Source organism: Myiozetetes cayanensis, unplaced genomic scaffold, assembly GCF_022539395.1.
Source record: "Myiozetetes cayanensis isolate MyiCay16 unplaced genomic scaffold, myiCay2020 scf5-8, whole genome shotgun sequence".
Lineage (NCBI taxonomy): Eukaryota > Metazoa > Chordata > Aves > Passeriformes > Tyrannidae > Myiozetetes > Myiozetetes cayanensis.
In genome coordinates, this window is record NW_026087742.1 from 21,568,463 (window position 1) to 21,589,226 (window position 20,764).

The 20,764-nt window shown below is 41.4% G+C and overlaps 1 protein-coding gene across 8 annotated transcripts in view; it reads left to right on the forward strand.

Moving 5' to 3' along the window:
• The first annotated feature begins 1,563 nt into the window (after window positions 1-1,563).
• The window catches only part of GRAMD1C (GRAM domain containing 1C), a 53,205-nt gene continuing 34,004 nt past the window's right edge, over window positions 1,564-20,764 (forward strand). For 4 of the 8 annotated variants that reach the window (XR_007630848.1, XM_050331868.1, XM_050331869.1 and 1 more), the window contains exons 1-4: window positions 1,564-1,660; window positions 3,060-3,188; window positions 8,230-8,286; window positions 20,046-20,130. Coding sequence is in view for 7 of the 8 variants with exons in the window: in XM_050331868.1 (XP_050187825.1) it covers window positions 1,583-1,660; window positions 3,060-3,188; window positions 8,230-8,286; window positions 20,046-20,130 (349 nt within the window). In the remaining variant the exon portion in view is untranslated. Of the gene's footprint in view, window positions 1,661-1,681; window positions 1,731-2,336; window positions 2,422-3,059; window positions 3,189-8,229; window positions 8,287-20,045; window positions 20,131-20,764 lie in introns of those variants that run through there. The other 4 variants (XM_050331871.1, XM_050331872.1, XM_050331870.1 and 1 more) reach the window with 4 other exon arrangements.

Sequence of the window (20,764 nt, forward strand, 5' to 3'; positions counted from 1 at the left end):
CCAAGTTACCGAGCTTAGAGTACTGGTCATGACTGCGTGTCAGAGAAGTCAGTGTGGGAAGATGGAGGTGGACCAAAGGCAATTTAAACAGTGTCTGATTTAAACCCAAGTATTTGGTGTACTTCAAAAAAACCCTTCAAGTGTGTTGTGATGGATGTTCTACCATTGTTCCTGCAAATGTTTTCTATGTTCATTTCATCCTGTAATAGCAATTCTCTTGTGAATCCTCCATTGAATAGGTCTATGCCTGAGCAAAACTGCCAGATCAGTCAGCTTTTAACCGAGGGAATACAAAGGAGGTTTAGTGTCGCTGGTAGCCAGTAGTTGAAAATGGAGTTTCTACCACTTAGATAACCCAATCCTATCCTAAGAGAATCTCAATTTTTGGGCAAAATAAAATGTAAACTTGGTACACAGATTGTTGTTGAGAAAAGCATGGGAAAAAAATTTTTTTTTTTTGAGTTTTAGAGGTCCAAATCAAGAAACCAAGGAACAAAAATGAAACAAATCACACCTTCTTTTTCACACTTCCTTGAAAATTTTGGAAACTCACAGTCTCTTGCAGTAAAGCTGTCGTGTCGGGGCCAACAGCTGGGAGGGGACATCAGCTACTGGCACCTCTGATAATGTATCAGGGGGCGATATCAGAGGGCAGATATCACAGGGTCCTGAGATGTCCTTTCTGGGAGAGCCTTCACACACTTTCAGGGAAATTGGTGGAGAGAAAGGGGACAGCAGGGAGAAACAGTGCTGTCACAACAGCCTGCTCTACCCTCTCCTTCCCTTGGTCATCCATCCATCCATCCATCCATCCATCCATCCATCCATCCATCCATCCATCCATCCATCCATCCATCCATCACTTTTCATCATCTACCAGGCAGCCACCCACCAAGGTGGAGATTTCTTTGCACCTCACAGGGCTTTTCTTTCTCCTGAAAAGTGACCTGAGGGCACAAATCTGCGAGTCATCATCTCCCTGGTTGGGTCCCCTGACTTGAGAGGCATCGTTTATTGCTAAGATGGACCCCAGCTTTCCAAACCTCCGTGTGCTCACAGCTTGGGGCAGAAACCACTTGGCGCTGCTCAGCAGACTAAAAAACGAGACCCTGGGTTTTCAGGGATGAACCACTCCCGCGTTGTCACCTCATCCTCCGCTGAGCCCGCAGCCAGCCTTCCCCCTTTCCCCCTACGTGTCCCTCTGGAGTGGCCTCCCGGTGCTGTTTCCCGTCGAATCCCAAGAATTTAGGATTTGGGAACCCTTTTGCTGCCCTGGCGCTGTTGAACCCACGGCCGGGGCTGCGCGCACGGGGCAATCCCTGGGGAAGGAGGCACTGAACGCCGCACCCCCCGCCGCCGGGAGTTCTTCCTGCCACAGTCCTCAAACTTTCCGTCGGCTCCCAGTTAACTCTTGTGGAAGGCGCAGAGGGGTCGCCGGGGCCGGCCGGGGGCAGGCTGGGAGGCGCCGCCGCCCTCTCCGCCCCCCATGCCGGCCCCCGCTGCCCGGAGCGGCGTTGCCGCTCGCCCTTGGCAACCCCCTGCAGCCGCGGCCCGGCGGCGCGGCCGGCGCCGGCCCCTTTAAATGGCGGCCGCGGCCCCGCCGTGCGCCCCGCGGAGGAGGCAGCCGGCGGGCGCCGCGCCGCCCTCGCCCCCTTCCATGGTAAGCGCCGCGCTCTGCGCGCTCCCCGCCCGCTCCTCCGGCGGGCCCCGCCGCCCCCCGGGCCGCGCAGGTAGGTGCGGGGGGCGACAGCCCCGCTCCTGCCCCCGGGGAGCGGCGCGGGAGGGCCCCGCAGGGGCGGTGGCGGGGCGGCCCCGCAGGCAGCGCTGGGAAGCGCCGCCGCCGCCGCCCACCCCTCTCCACCGAAGTTTTTGGTTGGTTTGTTTGGGGGTTTTTTTGTTTGTGGGTTTTTTTTTTTTGCGTGGGGAGGGAGTGGTGGCCCTCGGTGAGGAGGGGCGGCGAGCGCCCCGCCGCGTCTCCGCAGGGAGAGTCTGGGCTCCCGGGAGCCGCCGGGGGGACACCCAGCGGGGAGGCGGCCGCGGAGCTGCGGCGTTATGGTGGGTTGGGAGCGAGCGGGTAGCAACTGGTGGAGGTTGTAGCCATCCCGGGTGTTTGCGTGGAAACCCCCCCGGGGGGCAGCCGTGCTCTCAGCCACATGTCCCGGAGCGTCCGTGCCTTCGCCTCCCCACGCTGTCCGCCCCGGAGCGTGTTCCTTGCCTGGGCCGCGGGCTCGGCTGCAGCCCCGGCAGCGCTGAGCGGGTGTGCGCAGCCCGGGCTGGCTGGGGGGGCGTGTGTGTCCCATCACCGGCTCGGGGTTGGGTCGGTTTGGACTCGAAACTCAGCGTTGTCTCATCCCGGCGGATCCGGTAGTACAGGCGGTGTTACTGGTTAGGGCCCTGGGCTGGTTTGGTACCGTTTGCTGGGTGAGTTGGGACAAGTGACTTTTTGTGGCTCCGTTTGCCTTTATGAAGTAAAACTGACCTTCAAAGCGAAGAATACTGATACCAAGAGACAGTGCTACAGAATTAGAATACAGTGCTACTTACTATCTTTCTAAGTGATACGAGGCCAACTATGTGCCTCTGAAATGTTGCGCTTGTATTTATATACAACAAAATGTACAATTTATAGTGTAAGTATAAATATTTGATGTATCATTATTATAATAATATATATCAGTCCTCTGGTAAAAGTGCTACAGCTGTATGACCATTCTCAAGTTTTGAGAGGTCTCACAGGTTCCTGAGATGTGCTGCATGTTACGCACTGATGTCTCATGTTGATATTATTTCAGTTCTAAGTATCTGTGCAGCTTCAATGTGCAAGTTGAGGGGCTGCTGTGGAAATGGAATACTTTGATAAAAATGTAAGTAATAATTAAATATAGTATATTCCAGAAAAAAAAAAAGTCAGTCAAAAGGTTGTCAGTGGGAAGTGTTTCAATGCCACTCACCTTGGTGAGACCAGCATGCCAATTTTGTTTAATATACAGATTAGCCGTCTTCTTATTTCACCTTTCTCCTCCACTGCTGAATTACATACCTTGCTTCTTTGTTCACAGGAAGTTCATGAAGTGGATCATGGTCTTATTAACCAGCTACTTGCTGATTCAGAGGAGGCTCTTAATTCGTGCACAGAGAAAATGCAGGGTCCTGCTCAGTACAGCTGGAGTGCTGACTGGAGCTTTTGGGTAATGTGTTTTATTTCTCTTCTAATTTGTTTTTAATTTATAATTGTAATACATGTATATTTTAATTTATGTATGTGTGCATATGTACAAGCTTTATATCCACTGTTCTCAAGTTACTTTGTAGTCATGAATTAGTAAAGTACTCTCCACCCATGTAGTGAGGTAGGTAATTTTATCATTACTGGCTTACCAAAGTGTAAGCTGAGACTGAGAGGGAGTGAAGTTGTTTACCTGATGTCACATATCAAATTAGTAACAGAACTTCTGGCTTCTGTGCCCAGTCCTGTCTCCCAGTTCCTGGCATGGTTCATTAACGTACCCACTGTCTCTTTATGCCTTTAGAAAAAACATTATTAATGCTTTTTCACCATAAGGGCTGAACTTTGATTCTCATTGTTGGGTGGTTCTTCTGATGTGCTTTCTTACTGTCTGTTTTCAGTCAAGTAAATGTATTTTTTTTCTACAAGAGTAAGTAAGCTTCCTGTGCTCTGTGTACAAATGGCATTTGAATAAGAAGGGCAGAAATGAGGGGTTTAACTTTGTTCCTCTCCAGGAAAATGCCTCACTGAAAGCAAAGGGAGTGATAATAAATGCTTATTTTAATACTTTTCTCATGCTTTTGGTGGTGGTTTTTTTAATGCCTTTAGAGAAGGTAAATATGTTTTGCTGTTAGTTTGGTAGAGGAGTTGCTGCTGTTTGATAAGGAAGAGGACCACCTGTGCATGCAGCCACGGGGAGGGTAACAGCTGATCATGTGAGATGCTTGTGTTCCTTCCTCACAGCTCTGGCAGTCTGACTCAGGTGCTGTATCAGGTGTCCTCAGTAAACTGGTTTGCTTCAGTTTGTGTACAGGATCATCCTCTGGACTACTTTGTCCTTCTTCTGGTGAGGTCATCAGAGTGTTCATTGTGCTCAGCAGGTGAAAGATTAAGTAAGTGGCAAAGGCCATAAGGAATCTGTGGCAGAACTGGGGGGATCAGATTTCCAAACTCCTTATTTATAAATCTAGCTTGTATGTGTTTTCATGCCTTCTGTTCAAACTAATTGGATGTCCTAATGGTCAGAACATCGGTTTGTGCATCTCAGGCCCTAGGCTAAACTCCCTACAAATATATGTGTACTCTTAAACTGAGCGATAGTAGTCTGGAGCCAGTGGAAATGGGACAGGCCTAATGAATCCCAGCAGGTTGTAGACTCATGTTGCTAGACAGTGAGCACTTGGATTGTTCAGTATTTTCTCCACTATTCCTATGAAGACAAAGGTGATACAGAACTGTCCTTCCTGTGCCCAACTGTATCTCTGTACTTGAACTGATAGTAAATCACACTGTGCAGACATTGGATCTGCCAGTTATGCTCTCATTAGATGGCGGATTAGATTGTGTAAACTAACTCGTGATGGTTTGTGTACAACCATTAATGCAGGTGGTAGTGAGGAATAAGCTTGTTTGGGTCTTGGGATCAGTTTGTTAGACTTGCAGTTAGTAACTTAGTGTTTCCTTGGTAAGCTTGGCAATTGAAAATTAACTGCATATACTGCACATATAACCGGCTTTGCATTCTTGGGTTTTAGGTACATGATGGATGTCTGAAGTTTGTTTGAACAGAGCTTTAAACCTGTACAGTGTGTGTCCTCACAGTGCCACTTTCTGCTTCCTGTAGTAATATGTGCCTGTAACTTCAGGGGAGCGGAATTCTTCAGTGCAGTGCCAGCTGCTGTATGAGGTGTTTTCCAGCATGATTAAATGATTGCTTTCCGTCTATGATTTATACTTCGAGACCTCAGTATTTGTTTGATGTTAGCGTTTATCTGGTTCTACAAATATGACCTTGCAGTTAAAACCAAGTAATTGTGTAAATACTCGCCTCCTTTAAGATAATGCTATGGCTTAGAGTGTTCTAACCATACTGTCTGTTACTGATTAGTTTTAAAAAATAACCAGTCTGGTTATAGGAAGCTATGGCACTTATTTTGTCAGCCTCAAGGGGTCTGAATTTAAAAGTAACAGGAGCCAAAAAGTCATAAATTCAAGGCAAAATGAAGATCTTCTCATTAAAATGCTATGTCATTGGCATCTGTCCTCCTATTCTTGACAGAAAATGTATTTCAGTAACTTGCATGGTTGATGATCAGCTGCTGACTGTAAAAACAAATCGTTAAAACTCCCTAAATTCTGAGTCATAGTAAATGTGTAGGTGATAGCATGGAAGGTAGCTTGTTGCAGTGTGTAAAGCATGTGTCACTGACACTTGACAAAGGATGATCTTAGTGTCCTGTGGCAGGTGTAGATTATTATGCTCGTTCCTACTCTTCAGTCAGCAGAAGAAAGGAATTGCTACAACGGCAGGATTAGCCTGTGGTAGCATCCAGGGATCAGCTTTGTTGCCTGGGTTATTTGCTTTGAAAGGCTGCACGTTTCTGACAAGTTTGGTTGACTCCAAGGGTTCATTTCTTCTGAGTATGATGTACCCTTGTTTCTCTGATGATGGAAGCGAAATGTGGATGTTAGAGCCTGACTGGTTTGACTTCAATTTTTCATGGATTGAGTGGGAGTAGGCACTTGTGCCATGCCCCTGGAAGTCAAGCCAGGTATCCTGAATGCTCAGTAGGTGCTGTGAGCACATGTAATTAGCAGCAAGATAGGGTTGGCAGCCTCTGGGATACAATCTCTTTCCTGGCTATGGTGAGTGGGGAGAAGAAAGGGTAGCATAAAAATTAGAAGGGAGGGAAGAAAAGAAGAGAATCCTACTGTGCAGAATAATACTGAAAAATTTTGAGAAATAATTAATTTTCTTTTATTGTAACCTTAAACTGGGAGTGTTACTAACTGCTGTTTTTGAGATTGATAGTGTGTTGTGGATGTTTTTTGTGGGTTTTTTTTGTTGGATTTTTTTCCAGCTGGAGGTGTACAAAGCTGGACTTCTGTAACGTCACTGGAGGAAGAAAAAAGACTGCTTACAAAATTAATTTGAGGACTTTCCCCCTTTACTGGAAGCCATAAAGCTTTTATCTCCATTTGATTAAATTATTCTAGTTTTGGCAACTGCCAATAGAAGTGATGAAAGTCAAAGATGATTTGGAAATTAAGTTACATCTGGAAGCCCTATCTCAAGATTATGAATTCATCTTTTTATCCTTTTTACTCCCTTCATACTGAAATATAATTCAATTTAATATCCTTGGAAGAAAAAAACCTGTGAAAGTCTTAAGTGTTCTCCTACTGTAATGAAGAAAGTAAAGATGAATGAGGAAGCTAATGAAAAGGATCTTTGCATCAAAAGTGAGGGTGTTGTGTCTGGGGACTCTAGTTTATATTAATGAATAGTCAAAGAAAGTTCATGTATGTCTACAATAAGAAGAATGCCTATGGAAATAAAGAACAAAAAAGTAAGTCCTTCTGTTGCAATGAAAAGGTAGGTGGAAAGAGTTAAATTGCTTGTATCTGGGAGGCTTGTTTAAGAATTTGGATATGTGAGGTGTCAAAGAGGTGTTGGATTGAAAATAATAGAGGCTTTAAAAAAGCCAATTAATTGCAATGTAATTCCAGTTTAAAGAGTTGGTCAGTACAAAGCAGTCTGACAATAGAAGCAAATGATAGAGTGAAAAGTGAAAATAAGCTTTTACTTGTCATAATAGAAGAGCAAATGAGGTTGCACAAGGTTGGGAAAATATTTTGAATTGTTACATAAAATTGGCTTCTATGAGAAAGAGCTAATCTGTGGGAGCATGTGACAGTATGTATGTCAAGAATACAATAAGCATGTATGACTCAAACCTGCACAGGAGGGATGCAGATACACGTCACAATTTGGAAGATAACTTATTGAAGAACAGAATCAAGTTGAGGTACTTTGTGGTCCAAGACTGGTAAAGGTTGAATGAGATATTTTTTGTATTTATGGTTGTTTGAATGGTCATTCTGCTTTTCTCTGAAGACTCACATCACTCTTGGAATGGTTTACTTGGCTGGTTGAATTGGTAACTATGTTTTGTCAGGCTGGTATTTAAGGCCCTCTGACAGCAGCTACATCTCCGGTGTTGTGTATTTGATATGTTGCTTCTTTTTATCTGTGCCTTCAAATCAAATGTTTGGAATGTGAAGGAGAGACATCAATGTTTATTGATGCTGCTGGAGGAGGATTTTTAACCTCCTTTTTATTTGCTGGTATGAAACAGTCTGCTAAGGAGGATGAGAATTGGTTAACTCCTGTGTCTTCAAAGAGAATATAAACTTTAATCACATTAGTGCTAGGTTTTGGTGTGGCTTTTTGTTAGGCTTTTTAGTGTTTGGGGTTTTTTGTGTGTGTGTGTTTTATTTTGTTGTTGTTGTTGTTTTTTGTGTTTTTTTTGGGGTTTTTTTGTTTGCTTGTGTTTTTTTTTAGTTTTTTAATGTCATAACTTTAGTATAAATAGCTTTTGTTTCTGTACCATTGGTGTGTTTTTTGTTTACCTGTCTGGAATCCTTTTTTCAGCCCTGTGATAGCACTGATTATATAGCAGCAGTGTTTTAACATGGTAAGAAAAGACAAGCTGCAGTTCTGGCTAGCCCTTGAACATGGCTGATTAGGCCTAATGGGTTTTTCTCACTTCTTGTCATGCTGGGAATCTCTTTATTGCTGTCGATGCAGCTCCAGACTGAGTGCTGGGGTAGATCTGACTGTCATCAAGTTTCAGCCTGTCCTGAACAAAGACTGACAGTGGTACCCTAAATAAGCTTTTGCCAACTGCAGTAGTGGGAAGCTCTGTATAATATGGGTTATTATTGCACACATGTAAAGAATTAGTTTAGAACCTGAAGAATAATATTCATAGATCAGAAAGAAAATACTTCAGATTTGTGTGATGTACTTTTTTTCCTAAGTCACTGTGATCAAAACCATTATAAATGCAACATAGTTCAGAAAATCCATATGGAGTTGGTTGAATATTGATATCCTTTTAATGAAGGGGCAGTTCCTAAGCTGCAGAATGAAAGGTTTAAAAGGCAGCTCTAGGAGATGGGAGTAAACTCTCTTTTTGGTCTTTGTGGTTTGTTTACAGCTTGTATTTCTGCAAACAGGCAGTGGTGAAGAACTGTCTCGTTCAGGTCTGCTACAGGTGAGCCACTTGTATCTAAGGAGAGGGAGAGAGGACAGGTAAACAAAACAGGATGTGATTGTTTAGTGATACATTTAAGTCATTTGAAGTAACTAACAGAAGAAAATTCTCTGGGACATGCTTAAGAGTTAATCAAAATTTGAAATATTTGACACTTAGATTATTTGGGATATGTAATTACCTATCCAAAAGCGTAAGAGTGTTCTAGACAAAAGTATATGGCTTTTCTGCTAATGATTACTTTGGAAGTTATATTTTGTCATCCTATGTAGGAGACAGTTATGTACTAATCGAGTTATGTCAAGATTCCTTGGTGACACTTGGCAGTATTTTAGAAATTATGTCAAGTATGAGGGTTTTTTAAGTAGTATTTTTTATTGGAGCTGCTTGCTGAGTCAGTAAAGCCTATACTTGTGATATTTGTGTATCTGCAACCCCCTAAAGCCTCTAGAGGATGACAGATAAAGTAATTCAGGACTTTGGCCTGTTCATTCAACCTCTCAGCATCTCCTCCTGTTTGCTGCTGTATCTACTACCTCCCAGGACCCTACTACCCCATATCACTTCTTGTTCAGGTATGGTGGCATTTGGCTGTGAACCATTGTGTTTTTGTAGCTCTGATCATCTTATACAGATATGCAGGTCTCCTGACAGCTGCCCCTTTGCATTTTGCTCTAAGTTGAAGGAAAATTGTGTGTGGTTTGTCTTTGAGAACAGTTCAATCAAATGTGGTAGCTGCTTTTGATATAGAAATGACTAAGAGCAAAATCAATGTTTTTCTAAGGCATAAAAGGAAGAGCTGAAATAAGATATTTCATAGGAAAAACAGTTTGGGGGCAGTTGCTTGGTAAGTGCTATTTTTCATGTAATTTCAAGTACAGTAGGGCTACTAGCAGACTTAATGAGATGACCAGAGTAATTTATATGCAAGTAGTTTATGTAATTGGCTACAGTCACTACTGCCTTAACTATGTAACTACTCTTGTGTCTTAATATGCTCCTTCAGGTTTTTACCCTAGTCCTGATCCAAAGCATTTATGTATCCTTTCACGAGTTGCTGAAAACTAAATGGCACCAAAAGGAATTCCTACCAAGATGACTGTTTCTTTCCTTCGTGATTCTTTTTGATCAATATTTGGGTACTGTTACTAAACTTAAATACAGATCAGAAATGCAGATATAGTGATACACATCTTGCTGGTAAAGTGAGGGAAATGCCCATTCTTTTGCTTCTGTATTTGACTACTGTATTAAGTAATCTTTGGAGTACTTTGCAGGTAAGAAGACGAGTTCAAAATTCATATTTTACAGTTCTTTTGTATGTGGGTTTTTTCTCCCCTGAAAAATATCTGGATTTTTTCCCCTGTTTATTAAATGGATTAAATATGTCTAAAGACAAGCAGTTTGAGGGGTTTATTACTTAGGCAGCCTGCAGTGAAAGATCAGGTGAGAGAACAGATGTTCTGAAACACTAACATTGGCTAATTGTTTCATACACATGCTGTAGAAATAAACATGAGTCAGATGGAACTGCTGTTCAGAAAAGAATGAATTTTGTTATCCAAAAGGAAATCATCTTGACTGAGCTTTTAATTGCTCTTGCATCATATTAGTTAGTACAATTATGGCTGCTGAAACCTGGACAACATAGTTTCAGGACTCCAAATTAAATTGGGGAGCGGATAAATTGTCTTGAGCTAAAGGATATCTTTGTGCTGGGAGGGTGACAAACTCACTTCAGTTACATAATGTTAACTGCAGAGTTCATCCAAACATACTTGGTTTATTTGTATTAAACTTGTTTTAGAAGTCAATGTATCATAGGTTTCTGTTGTTGTATTTTGGTTTATTTTTTCTTTTTTTTTTGTTAAATCTTCATGCAATGGATGAAATTACTAAAACAGAACAAAAAAATGCTTGAATGGTGCATCTTTAAAGTCAAGGAAGTACATTCAGATCCACATTTTTTCCCTAAAATGAAAAGGAGTTAGGTATTTAAGAGCCTTGTGAACTTGGTTTGTATTTGTGTCCTGGGGGAGGGGAGGGTAGCATGAAACATGGTCTCTGGCATGGCCATTACATGCATAACTTTACTACCAGGTTCAGAGGAGTTATTACCAGCTATGGATAGTGTTGGTGAGGATGCTGAGTAAATCTGAGATTGGAGCATCTCACCTCTTGGAAGCTAAAAACACCTCAATTTCTAATTCTTTGTTGAGGAAGATGTTGATCAATGGAAGTGTCCAAACCTCTTGAACTTTTTACTTAACTTTCCTATTTAAAACTTAAATGTTTGTTTCATCCAAACTCAGAGGTATTTGGTAGCAGTTATATAAATAATTATATTTGAAACTGAAATAATGAGCCTTATTGCTAATTGCAAACATCCAGACTCAGGTGTTTAATCAGCTACAGATGGTGTTATCTCATAAACAGGAAATGTGCTTAAATCACTTCATGCTTATGCTACTTCTGAGACCTGAGTCATGCTGATACCCAGGCTCTGGCAGGACTTTTCTGAGACAACTTTCAATCTTACCACTGTCTTTCTGATGGAAAGAAATTGTCAGTGAGTGTTTTTAGTACAGATATGCTTCCCAATATCTTGCTGCTCTTTCAGCACACAGATTCCCTGTGATGTATCCTGTCTGCTTTGGGAAGGCAGAAGAGTTGTCTCGTTTTTCTGGTGAAACCAGTTCCTGCTATTTGCATATGCAGCTGATCTTGGCAACAGAACTGCGGGCCATCCAAAGCGCCACCACCCAGCAAGGTGCACAGAGACAGCTACCTATCTTAGCAAGCAGTCTGGGCTGGCAAAATGACTGTAAATATAGCCTTATTGTGTTCAATTATCTTCGTCTTTCGGGCTTTCAGATTTAAATCCCGGTGATTAAAGTGCCTTGAAAAAGCATTTTTCTGTTTCTTCTGTCAGCTTCCTCAGTAGGGCTGTGCTAGGAGAGTGATCTCTTTGCTGCTCTTGAATCATGAGTGCTATGTTCAGCTCTGTGCCCGAGAGGATTGGGCTTGTAGAAGACCGGGCTTTCAGTGTGTGTGGTGGATTCAGCACAGAGACTCACCTGCCTCTTCTCCTGTAGCTCTGAAACTCTGTGTATGTTGTGATAACTTCTAGGGATGCAGTCTTGCAGCTGGGGATGTGGATGGTGCCTTGCAGCCAAGAGGGGCTCCACAGCCCCTCACTGCTCTAATGGCTCACAGCCTGTGCAGGATAAAGCTCCTGCACAGCCTCCTGTTCCCTCTGTGGTCTTCCTTGCTTCCAGAACAGCCCCTGACACAAGTGGCATCCAGACCCTGACTTCATGTACTTAGTTGCAGAAATGTGGCAGACAGGTCCTAGGTAAGGCAGATGGAAAGGGAGAGACAGCCTAAAGAGAGAACAGATGTGTCTGCTGTTCCCCTTCCAGAGCAGGCAGACATCTGTCAGACATCAGCCCTGTATCCCTTGCCTCACAGTGCCTGTGAAGAACTGAGCTCTGGGCAGCTGGTGAAGGGGTGGGTGGTAGCACACCTGTTTGGGGAAAATGGCTATGCATGAAGCATGCCCTGCTCTCCTTCCTCTCCTGCTCTGGAGCTCAGACTGAGAAGGCCTCTTAGCAAGGGCTTGACTTAAAAAGTGGACAGTAGCAGAGTCTTGTATGAGAGTAGAGTTGGGACAATGCCAAATTACCAGGTGTAGATGTACTCTGGGACTGGTTCACGGACTAGCCTTCAGCAATCCAGAGAAGAAGAGCATTGGACATCGAGTACTCCTTTCCAAGCTGGTGTCTCCCTGGTGATCGTACTTTTCTCTGCTATTCTCTTTGGGACCTTGCCAACTTGAAATGATCAATGCAACTGCAGTGTGTCTCCCAAAATCCATTTTGATGATGGTGGTTTTAGGTGGGAGCTGGGCAGCTCTAAAGTGTGACCCCCTCCTCTTAAGTTTTCTTTGACCACTTGCTGCAGCACTGGTGTGCCTGTTCTGCAAGGCTGGTGTGTTTCAGCCTGCTTTTCAAGCTGGCATGCGAGTAGAGGTTGGCAGAACATTAGCTAGCTCTGCTGGATGGTGTCCAGCACCAGCTCTGAGGAAGTGGGTGAGAGAAGGGGGAGCTGGAGAGGGTTTGGCCAGGGATTTGCATGGTTTGGAACAGGCTGCAGGCAGCTAGAGGAGGAGGTATGTGTAGGGTGTGTGTGTGTCTTCTGACTTTACATTAGCTTCATGCCTCAGTCAGTTTTATTCTGAAATGGAGCATATGCTTTGCTCTGCACTGTATGTGTCAAACTTGCAATTTTTATCTCCAAATTGGTTGTTAGGAAAGTACATTGACTCCACGGTGAAAAATGCTCTAGAACACTTATTTGCAGAAAGAAAATAATGAATACTACAAAATGACTGCTCCGGAATACACAAGGAATATTCTCAATCCAAACTTCTGTTTTTCTGGAAAAAGTCTATAATACTGCTGATGACAAGAGGCTTTCTTATAATTGATAAGAAACTTATCAGCTTGTTTCTGAAGCACCTTGTTTGGAATAGCTTCAGCTGAACCCTATTTCAATGAAATGTAATGCCTTGTGAACTTGAGCTAATTCTTGTGGGATCTTGAAAGAGAAACTTGGAAGAGTTCCTCACATGTTCTAAACTAAAATACTCTGTTACAAAATTCTTCCAGGTCTGTTCTAATTTTGGTTTTGGTTTTGTTTGTTTGTTTTAGAGCATTAAAAATGTAATTTTTAACTGGTTATGCAATTAAAAGTTCTTTGAAGAAATACCTTTGTATCATTCAACTCTTTAAGTCTTTTGAGTTTTCTTTCTGCTTGGGAAGGATGCCAAATTTAAAAATTCTTCACAAAAATGATACTTTTGTTATAATTATATAATGTGATGTTAGCAGCATAGTATTTCATATGATGCTAAATTTTCTTGTCTGTCAAAATTGTAATTGTGACAGCTTTGGTTGTGGATTTTCTAGGCTGTTTTCCAAGCTGTGCTCCAACATGAGTTGATATTTGTACTTACACAGGTGAAGCCCAAGTATGAGACCTTCCTTCCTGCTCTTGGAAGGGCCATGTGACTGATGAGGTGCAGGAAATGACCAGGCCTTCTGTGAGCAGGATTCCAGTTCAGCCAAGTTCATGTCACACTATGGAGAAACAGTTGTGATCTGGTCTCCCTGCTCAGTAGTTGACCAGAACAGCTTTTCAGAAAAACAGGCTTTCCCCATGTGGTAGGTCAGTGATGGCTCGGTGAGTCTGATGTCCACCCTGGAGCTGGTGGCAGATGGATTACTCTTGTGGCACACAGTGCTTTTGACATATTATACCTAGTCTTGAAAATTAAATAAAGACTCTTCCTTTCAGAAGTCCCTAATTCAATCAGTTTCATGACACTGGGTGTCAGAAGTTTTTTAAGTGGGTATCCAATATTTCAGGTGATCTCCGTAATGAAATAGTTCTGAGGAGTGTCTTTCTATGTGGATTTTTGTAAGCTACTGGTGTTGGTGGTAAATAATAGTCTGTTAAACATTTTCAGTGTGCCTGCCTGTGCATCTGTGAGAACTAGTTAATAGTAACACATTTGGGGGGAGTAGGGACTCTGTCTTTAGCCTTATTTATGGGATCTCATAGGCTTAAAAAAAAATGCAACCCACCCCTCATTCCCCCAAACAAACAAACAAACAAATGAATCCCTAGAAGATACAGTAGCTGGAGTATTTGCCAGTGACCTGTATTTTAATATCCCTTTGTTGAAATTTTATATACTGTATTTCCAACAGAAGAAGGACATAGTTTCACCAAAAGTGCTATACTCTGCTTGCACACAGATGCCAGTAAAGGAGAACTGCCATTGGTTTGTTTTCTGCTTAGACACTAAGAAATCTTTCTCCTTCAGCCTCTACAAATAAGAGGGGGCTGGGCCACAGAAGTAGGGACGTAATGACCCTCATGCATAGTCCTGTGCCTGCCAGAGACTCTGTGCTTATGAGACTCCCCTCCCCAGAGTTAAGGGTGAAGGAAAAAGCATATAATGAATGTCATGAAAATAGTCCTGGCTCCCTAAACTCTTCCCCCTCCCACTGTGACTATGACCTTGTTCACATTTCCTTGAGAGCATGGGAACTTCTGGAAAGCAGGCTCCTAAGGAGTACAGTGGCTGAGCAAACCCTGGCAACAGTTGCTTGGTTTCTTTTTTTTTTTTCCTTTTAGTTGGTTGACATGCCTCCCGTGACCTATGAATTAAATACAACTGTGTGGATAAGCAGGTGTGATCAAATACCTCCTTATTTAAAAAAGTAAAACAAAAAAAACCCCGAACCCAACAAAAGTGAACCAAAGTGTACAGTACAGTGTACACAACACACTAAGTAATGTGGTGCTGCTCTTCACATCCTGTGAGTGGTTCTTTCTCTTTGTGAGTTTAATGTTTTTGTCCTTTAAGAGAAAGAAAAGAAGACTAAGTCACTACTTGTAACGCTTTTGAGTACTCGATGATTAAAAGTTGTTTCTAACCCAGTTTTTTTTTTCTGTGATTCTGTCAGGAAATGGTTAGTGAAAATAAATCACTGTAACAGAGTGGATCTAGACTGTTTACATGTGATAAGGTATACAGAACAAGTCTGACACTTCTAACATACAGCCTAGTGCTTGTTTTCAGAAGAAATGGAAAACTCTGCCCTGTAACTGCAAAAAGATAAGGGAGACTGGTAGTCATGCTTTCACTGTGATTTTTGTGCCTAAAAGCAAATGTGAGTCAGCTTTGTGTGTTTGTGTGGCAATGCTATATTTAAGCTTTCAAGAATGACATTGAAAATAGGAGGGGATTCAGAAAAGCCACAAGAACAAGTCTGAAAAAATAAAATCTTTTTGCTATTATACTTGAGAGGCTTAATCCTTACCTCAAAAGAAGATACAGAGTAACTTGCTTACAATTCAAAAATAATTCACAAAGTGAAGACAAGATTAAGTAACAGACTAGTAGAAGAACTATGCATAGCTAGAATGGATTTTTCCATTAGGAGTGACATTTAATTTAAAAAAGTAAAATACATACATTAGTCTTTGCCAAAGGGAAATTTGATCATCACAGCTCTAGTTTTAAAGTAGGAGAGCTGTGGTTTGAGTGATAAAGATTAGATGGATGGTCACAGTGACCTTTTCTAGACTGAAGAAATGGCTGCAGTGGTGTCCACATTTCTCTGATGGAAAAGCTTGTCAGACTTGGCACCTTTTACAGGTAGCCTCAGCAGGGCGACCACCATCTCAGTGTCCCAGGGGAGTTGTTCTTGTGTTTATAGGTAAGCATGCCTGAATTTATTTTAGGGTATATGAAGTCCTAAGTTTGCCTGCCTTACACTGCTCAATGAGGCTTTTGTTCAGGACTATTAACTTGGCTCTCAACCTAGTGAGGTTTTAGTCTCACTGAAAGTGGGATGTTGGTATGTTTTGGTTTTGCTTTTTTCTTAGTTTGCTTTTGGGTTGATTTCCCCCCCCCCCCCTTAATCAGATAAGTTTAAAGAATATTTCCAGTATAAAGTAGTCTTGTACAAAATCAAACCTCCTCTCTGACTGTGTGTTCTTCTGGAGGCTTCTTTCTTTTTCTTTGTTCTGATGCAAAGAAGGGTTTTAGATGAATTTGAAGAGGGAGGAACACAATGTGTTCTTCAGTAGAAATGCAGGAGCTTTTGCCAGAATAGTTTAATATTTGTTTTAATGCACTAGCATAGGATTATAATGGACTTTCATCCTAACCTTACTAATATCTCCAGATTTGTTTTTGACCATATCTAGAAACTCCATAGGAAATTACTGATCAAGGTCCTCTGTCCTTGGGGGATAGCATGTCAGGTGGCCTTTAAGTGGGGTTTAGAGAGAGTGGCATGGATTTACATGCTTTATGTGGATTTACAGAGGAGCAAAGCCATGTGTTCCTTGGGCCATATTTTGATGATTAAGTGAGGCTTCTGGGCATAAAAGGGGAGTAGGTGGGGCAGCTTCCTTGTAGGTTTATTAGATTCTGGGACCCCAAGCACTTGGTAGTAACTGATACCAAGACTGAAGCTCAATGGGAGACTTGTGTGCATCTCTTAAAATGAGGTGACATCAGAATTGTGTTGCTGTGCTGGTGAGGTCAACTTATGTATGATCTCAGCTGTTTGTATTCATAGCTGCATGTCAAAACCATGGAATGCAAATTGTCAGGTGACTTGGGTTTTGTGGTTTCTCAAAACAAAGGGAAACCACTAACAAAGTAAATTCAAAATTATTATTGTCATTAGTTGATTGTTAAAAATTGTGCAAACCATTCCGCTGAGGTTGATTTGACTATTTACATGCTTAGTGATCTGTGCAATCAAATACTTTCATAATGATTAGGATTTTTGCTGTACTCCTGGGAGAAGGCATAGCTTAATTTTCCCCTGCAGTTTGCTAAGAGGCTCAAATTGTTTGCAGTGGCTGCACTTTGAAGATGTAAATGTGAAGGGAAGCTGGTTTTTTTTCTATCTTATAAATAACTCAGCTTAGTCCTATTTAAGTTTACATATTTTTTTCTGGAACATGACTTCATGTAGTTGGACTGTTCCTTTTCTAAATGACATATGAGAATCACTTGGTTATTTGTATCCAAGTAATACTTGGTTCTTACATAAATGTCTTCTGTAAAACTTTTTGGTTGTCACTGAAGGTGGTTTTCCATTTATGCTTATTTATAGTTTTCTGGATATTTTTTTGCTTCAGATGGAAAATGCTAATATATTGTTGGCTGGACTTAATTTCCTTGGTGATTAAATATAACATAACCATAAATGCCTAAGATTATCCTCAGGCAAAGTGTTTGTTTGATGACTTATAATTAAACCTAGAAATGCGTATATGTTAAAAATGAGTTGCTGTTTTCATTTCTTAAATGTCATACTACAATCTGATTTATGTCTTACTTCTTTTAATATTTGATGCTAGATTTTGTAACCCAGATGTGGCAACCTGCTTCAAATGCAGCCACATGTTGGGCATTATAGTACTCACTATAAGAGATGGTGTATTCATAGAAATGTCTTATTTTCTTCACTTCAGGGAAATTGAAATTGCCAGTAGTGTTAAAATTGTCCCTGTTGTTTCCCAAATCCATTGAGGGATCTCTTAATCACCAAGCCATATACTGAATAGGTAACAATTACAGATCTAAGTGAGCCTGTTTTCATGCAAAGTAGGGAAAAGATAAGGGTAGAAAGTTTCAGTGTGCTCACTCTCTCTTTTCCTGCTGATTAGATAAGGATTCAGAGCAGGCTCTGCATAAATAGCCTAAGACCTCAGTAGAAAGCTACAATTAATAAGAGGCTTTCTTGTTTGTCGCTCATGACAACACTTCTAAATGCCAGCAAGGATTTCTCAGAAGCTATAGCAGGTTTTAAGCTCTAGGAAAAAAAAAATCCTAAGTAAAGCTCAGTATCTTGAGTTTGGATTCTTGGAGCTGTTGAACTGGCTGATTCAGGCACTAATATAAATGTGTCTGTGATACTATGATCTTCCTACTTTCCTTCTGATTCCTTTTTGTTTGAGAAACTACTTTTCTCCTTAAAAGCATTGTTTCCTAAATCATGGTTTCCTAAATCAGACTTGGAGATTGTGAGTTTTCTTTTGCTCTCATGGCAGACCAGTTCTTGTATGCTGGCATTTTCAACACAAGCTAGACTTCAGTAAACTGAGGTATGACTGAATGTAAACCATAGGGTCTCTGGAACTACAGGGGGAAACCTTACAGATGTGAGTTAATTTCTCACTTTTCTCTGTGTCTCTTTCCAGAGTAATTGCAAAGAACTCAGTTTCTTCAAAGCAATGCAGTTGTTGGATGCCTGTTTTGGATGACCAGTTAAAAGTTCTTTCAACCTTTTTCAGTTAAAAGGCCAAGAAACCACAGCCTATCTACTTCAGTAGATTACATGCTCTCCATGTTGTTTTTATAATCTCAGAAACAACTGAAATATAACTGGCAGGATACAGCTTAGATGACCTGTTAAACATATTGCCCTTTACCTACACTCAAAGCTTTCATGTATACTTTTCTCAGAAGGGGAGGGGTGGATGTCTTTTCTGTCTCCACCCCTCACTGCCTTTTTGCATTACATGCTCAGAATATTAGTGGACAGCAAATACCTCCTCAAACAGTGATCAAACATAAAGACTTACCTTTAATTATCATGAATAAAATAAACATTAACATAATTTTTTTTCTAAAGCTGAACCGACTCAGGACAACTTTGCTCTCTCCTGTGTCAGGTGCACTTAAACATTTGACCTTGAAGTAGCACTTATGTGTTGTTGTGGCTTAAGAGCTTGATTTTTGAGTATAAGTAGATGACACACCATCATAATCTGTGAGTCTAGGGTGGTGTTCAGGGAACTCTTGAACTGCAAGAAGCAGGTATGTCCTCTATGGAAAAAAGAGTGAAAATATGAGAATCTTGAGGAGGTGGGAGCAGAATTTGCTCTAGTTTATTAAAAGACCCTGATAAATCTGTCTTTATTCTGGGATTGTTTTGACAACAAGCACAAACATAATGAAAGGGTAGACCAACTAACATACAACAGGAGTGTGTCAAAAGTAGTAAACATCCTGCAAGGTTATACACTAAGAAGTGGTTCCTTGTCTCCTTTCTTCCCCCATGCTAAAAGTAGATAGCAACAAATTTTATGGCAGAGATGGATTTAATGGTTAATGTCAAGTTCTGGAGTAATACAGTTGCTCAAGGAGAGAATAGCAGCCATGTGCTTAAGATCTTTAGAAAGTTTAAAAAAAAAAGTGTAAAGGAGGTCTTTTCATTATATTTATACCTGGTTTTACTAACACTTGAAAGTGATTTCTTCCTGTTTCAGCTATAGTCCAGCTGAGTCATGGCCTTATACAGCATTTAGTTAGGTGGTTAGGACAGCCTCTAAAATAAGTGTCCAACATCTGTCAAGAAAAAAAAATGACCCTGTTATAACTGCAAAATGAAAAATAGGGCTTTCACAGCAGAGTATTTTCTGGAGAACATGCTGAAGCTCTTTATTTGAATGGGAGCAGGAACACTTGTTTATAAGAATAAGGAGTTGAAAGTCCATCAAAATAGTCTCCTTTGCTGTGAGTTTGCTGCCCAATTTGAATCTCAAACGAATCATACAAACAGTGATCTCCTTGAATGTGAGGTGAGATGTAGAACAGAGCTGAAAATCAAGAAGTGATGGTGGTGCTGTTATTTGTGCTTATTGGAAGAAACTATTAGCTTTAGTCCTGCAAGTCTAGTTATACCAACTGGAGAAAAATCCAGTGCATTGTAATGTTCCTGAAATGGTACTCCAAGTAAGATGTTGGTGTTCTAGGTTGTGTCCTTGTGTCTAGCTAGTGACCTAAATGAGGACTTGATCTACTCTGTCATGTCTGTGTTGTGGCCTTGCTGCCTCTGTATTTAGCCTGTGCTAGAATATTTAGTCCCAGAAGGGCTCTCATCTCCTTATGAGTGCAGCAGATTGCCATCATACAGCTGTAATACCTTGTAATTGGCGTCTGGCCTGATACAGGGAATAGTTTGGCCCGTGCTGTCCTAAATACTCTTACATAAGCAAGCATAAAGTTACAGCGATGATCACATTTAGATACCACCTATTCTTTATTGCTCTTTTGATGTTCATTTGTTCTTCAAGATAAAATTACCCTTCCAGTATGAAGACAGTTGAAGGCTGAAAATAAATCTGTTTGCATAACCTTTTACTGTTCTTTGTTGCAGCTCTCAAGTTCCACTTACAAATATAGGAGTGAAGAATTCAAGAGGCAGTTTTCTCATCTGCCAGACTCAGAGAGACTCATAGTAGGTAAGACATAATCACAGCAAAAATCCTTGTCTTCTGGCTGATAACTCCGGATTGCAGAAGTGTCAAAGCGTTTTGATTTTTTTATGGTGAATTCTAACAACAGCTGATAACTTTCTATTCTCCTGTCTCTGAAATAGCACCAGATACCTTCAGGGAGAGTCAGGTCCATACTCCTCTCCTGTACTGACTGCTTTGGGAAAATGACAGATTCATTTTGGGGGTTGAGAAGTGAAGGAGAGGGTGCAGAATCCTCCACTTCATCTAGATACAGGATGGAAACCTTTTAATGACTTTTCCTGATGCTGCTTCTAGTGGATTTTTAGACAAAACCCATAGTGGAGATATGATAATGGACAAGTTGGAAAGAAAGATCACTATGCAAGATCAGGGTGAGCACTGAGCACATAAACTTTGCACACATGCACTGACAGGCTTGTGAGATGGTAGTGTGAGAAAAGCAGAGGTAGAATTTAATCCTGAGAGCGCTGAACTTGTTTTATGCTCTTTCCAGTATGGCAGACTGACTTGGCGTACCTCTTGCAGTGTTACAATCTTTTATTTTCTATACTGTGAGTGTCTGAGTCTCTCTCTTACTTTAAAGAGGCAAATAGTTATGACAGTCAGTTGCTGTAGA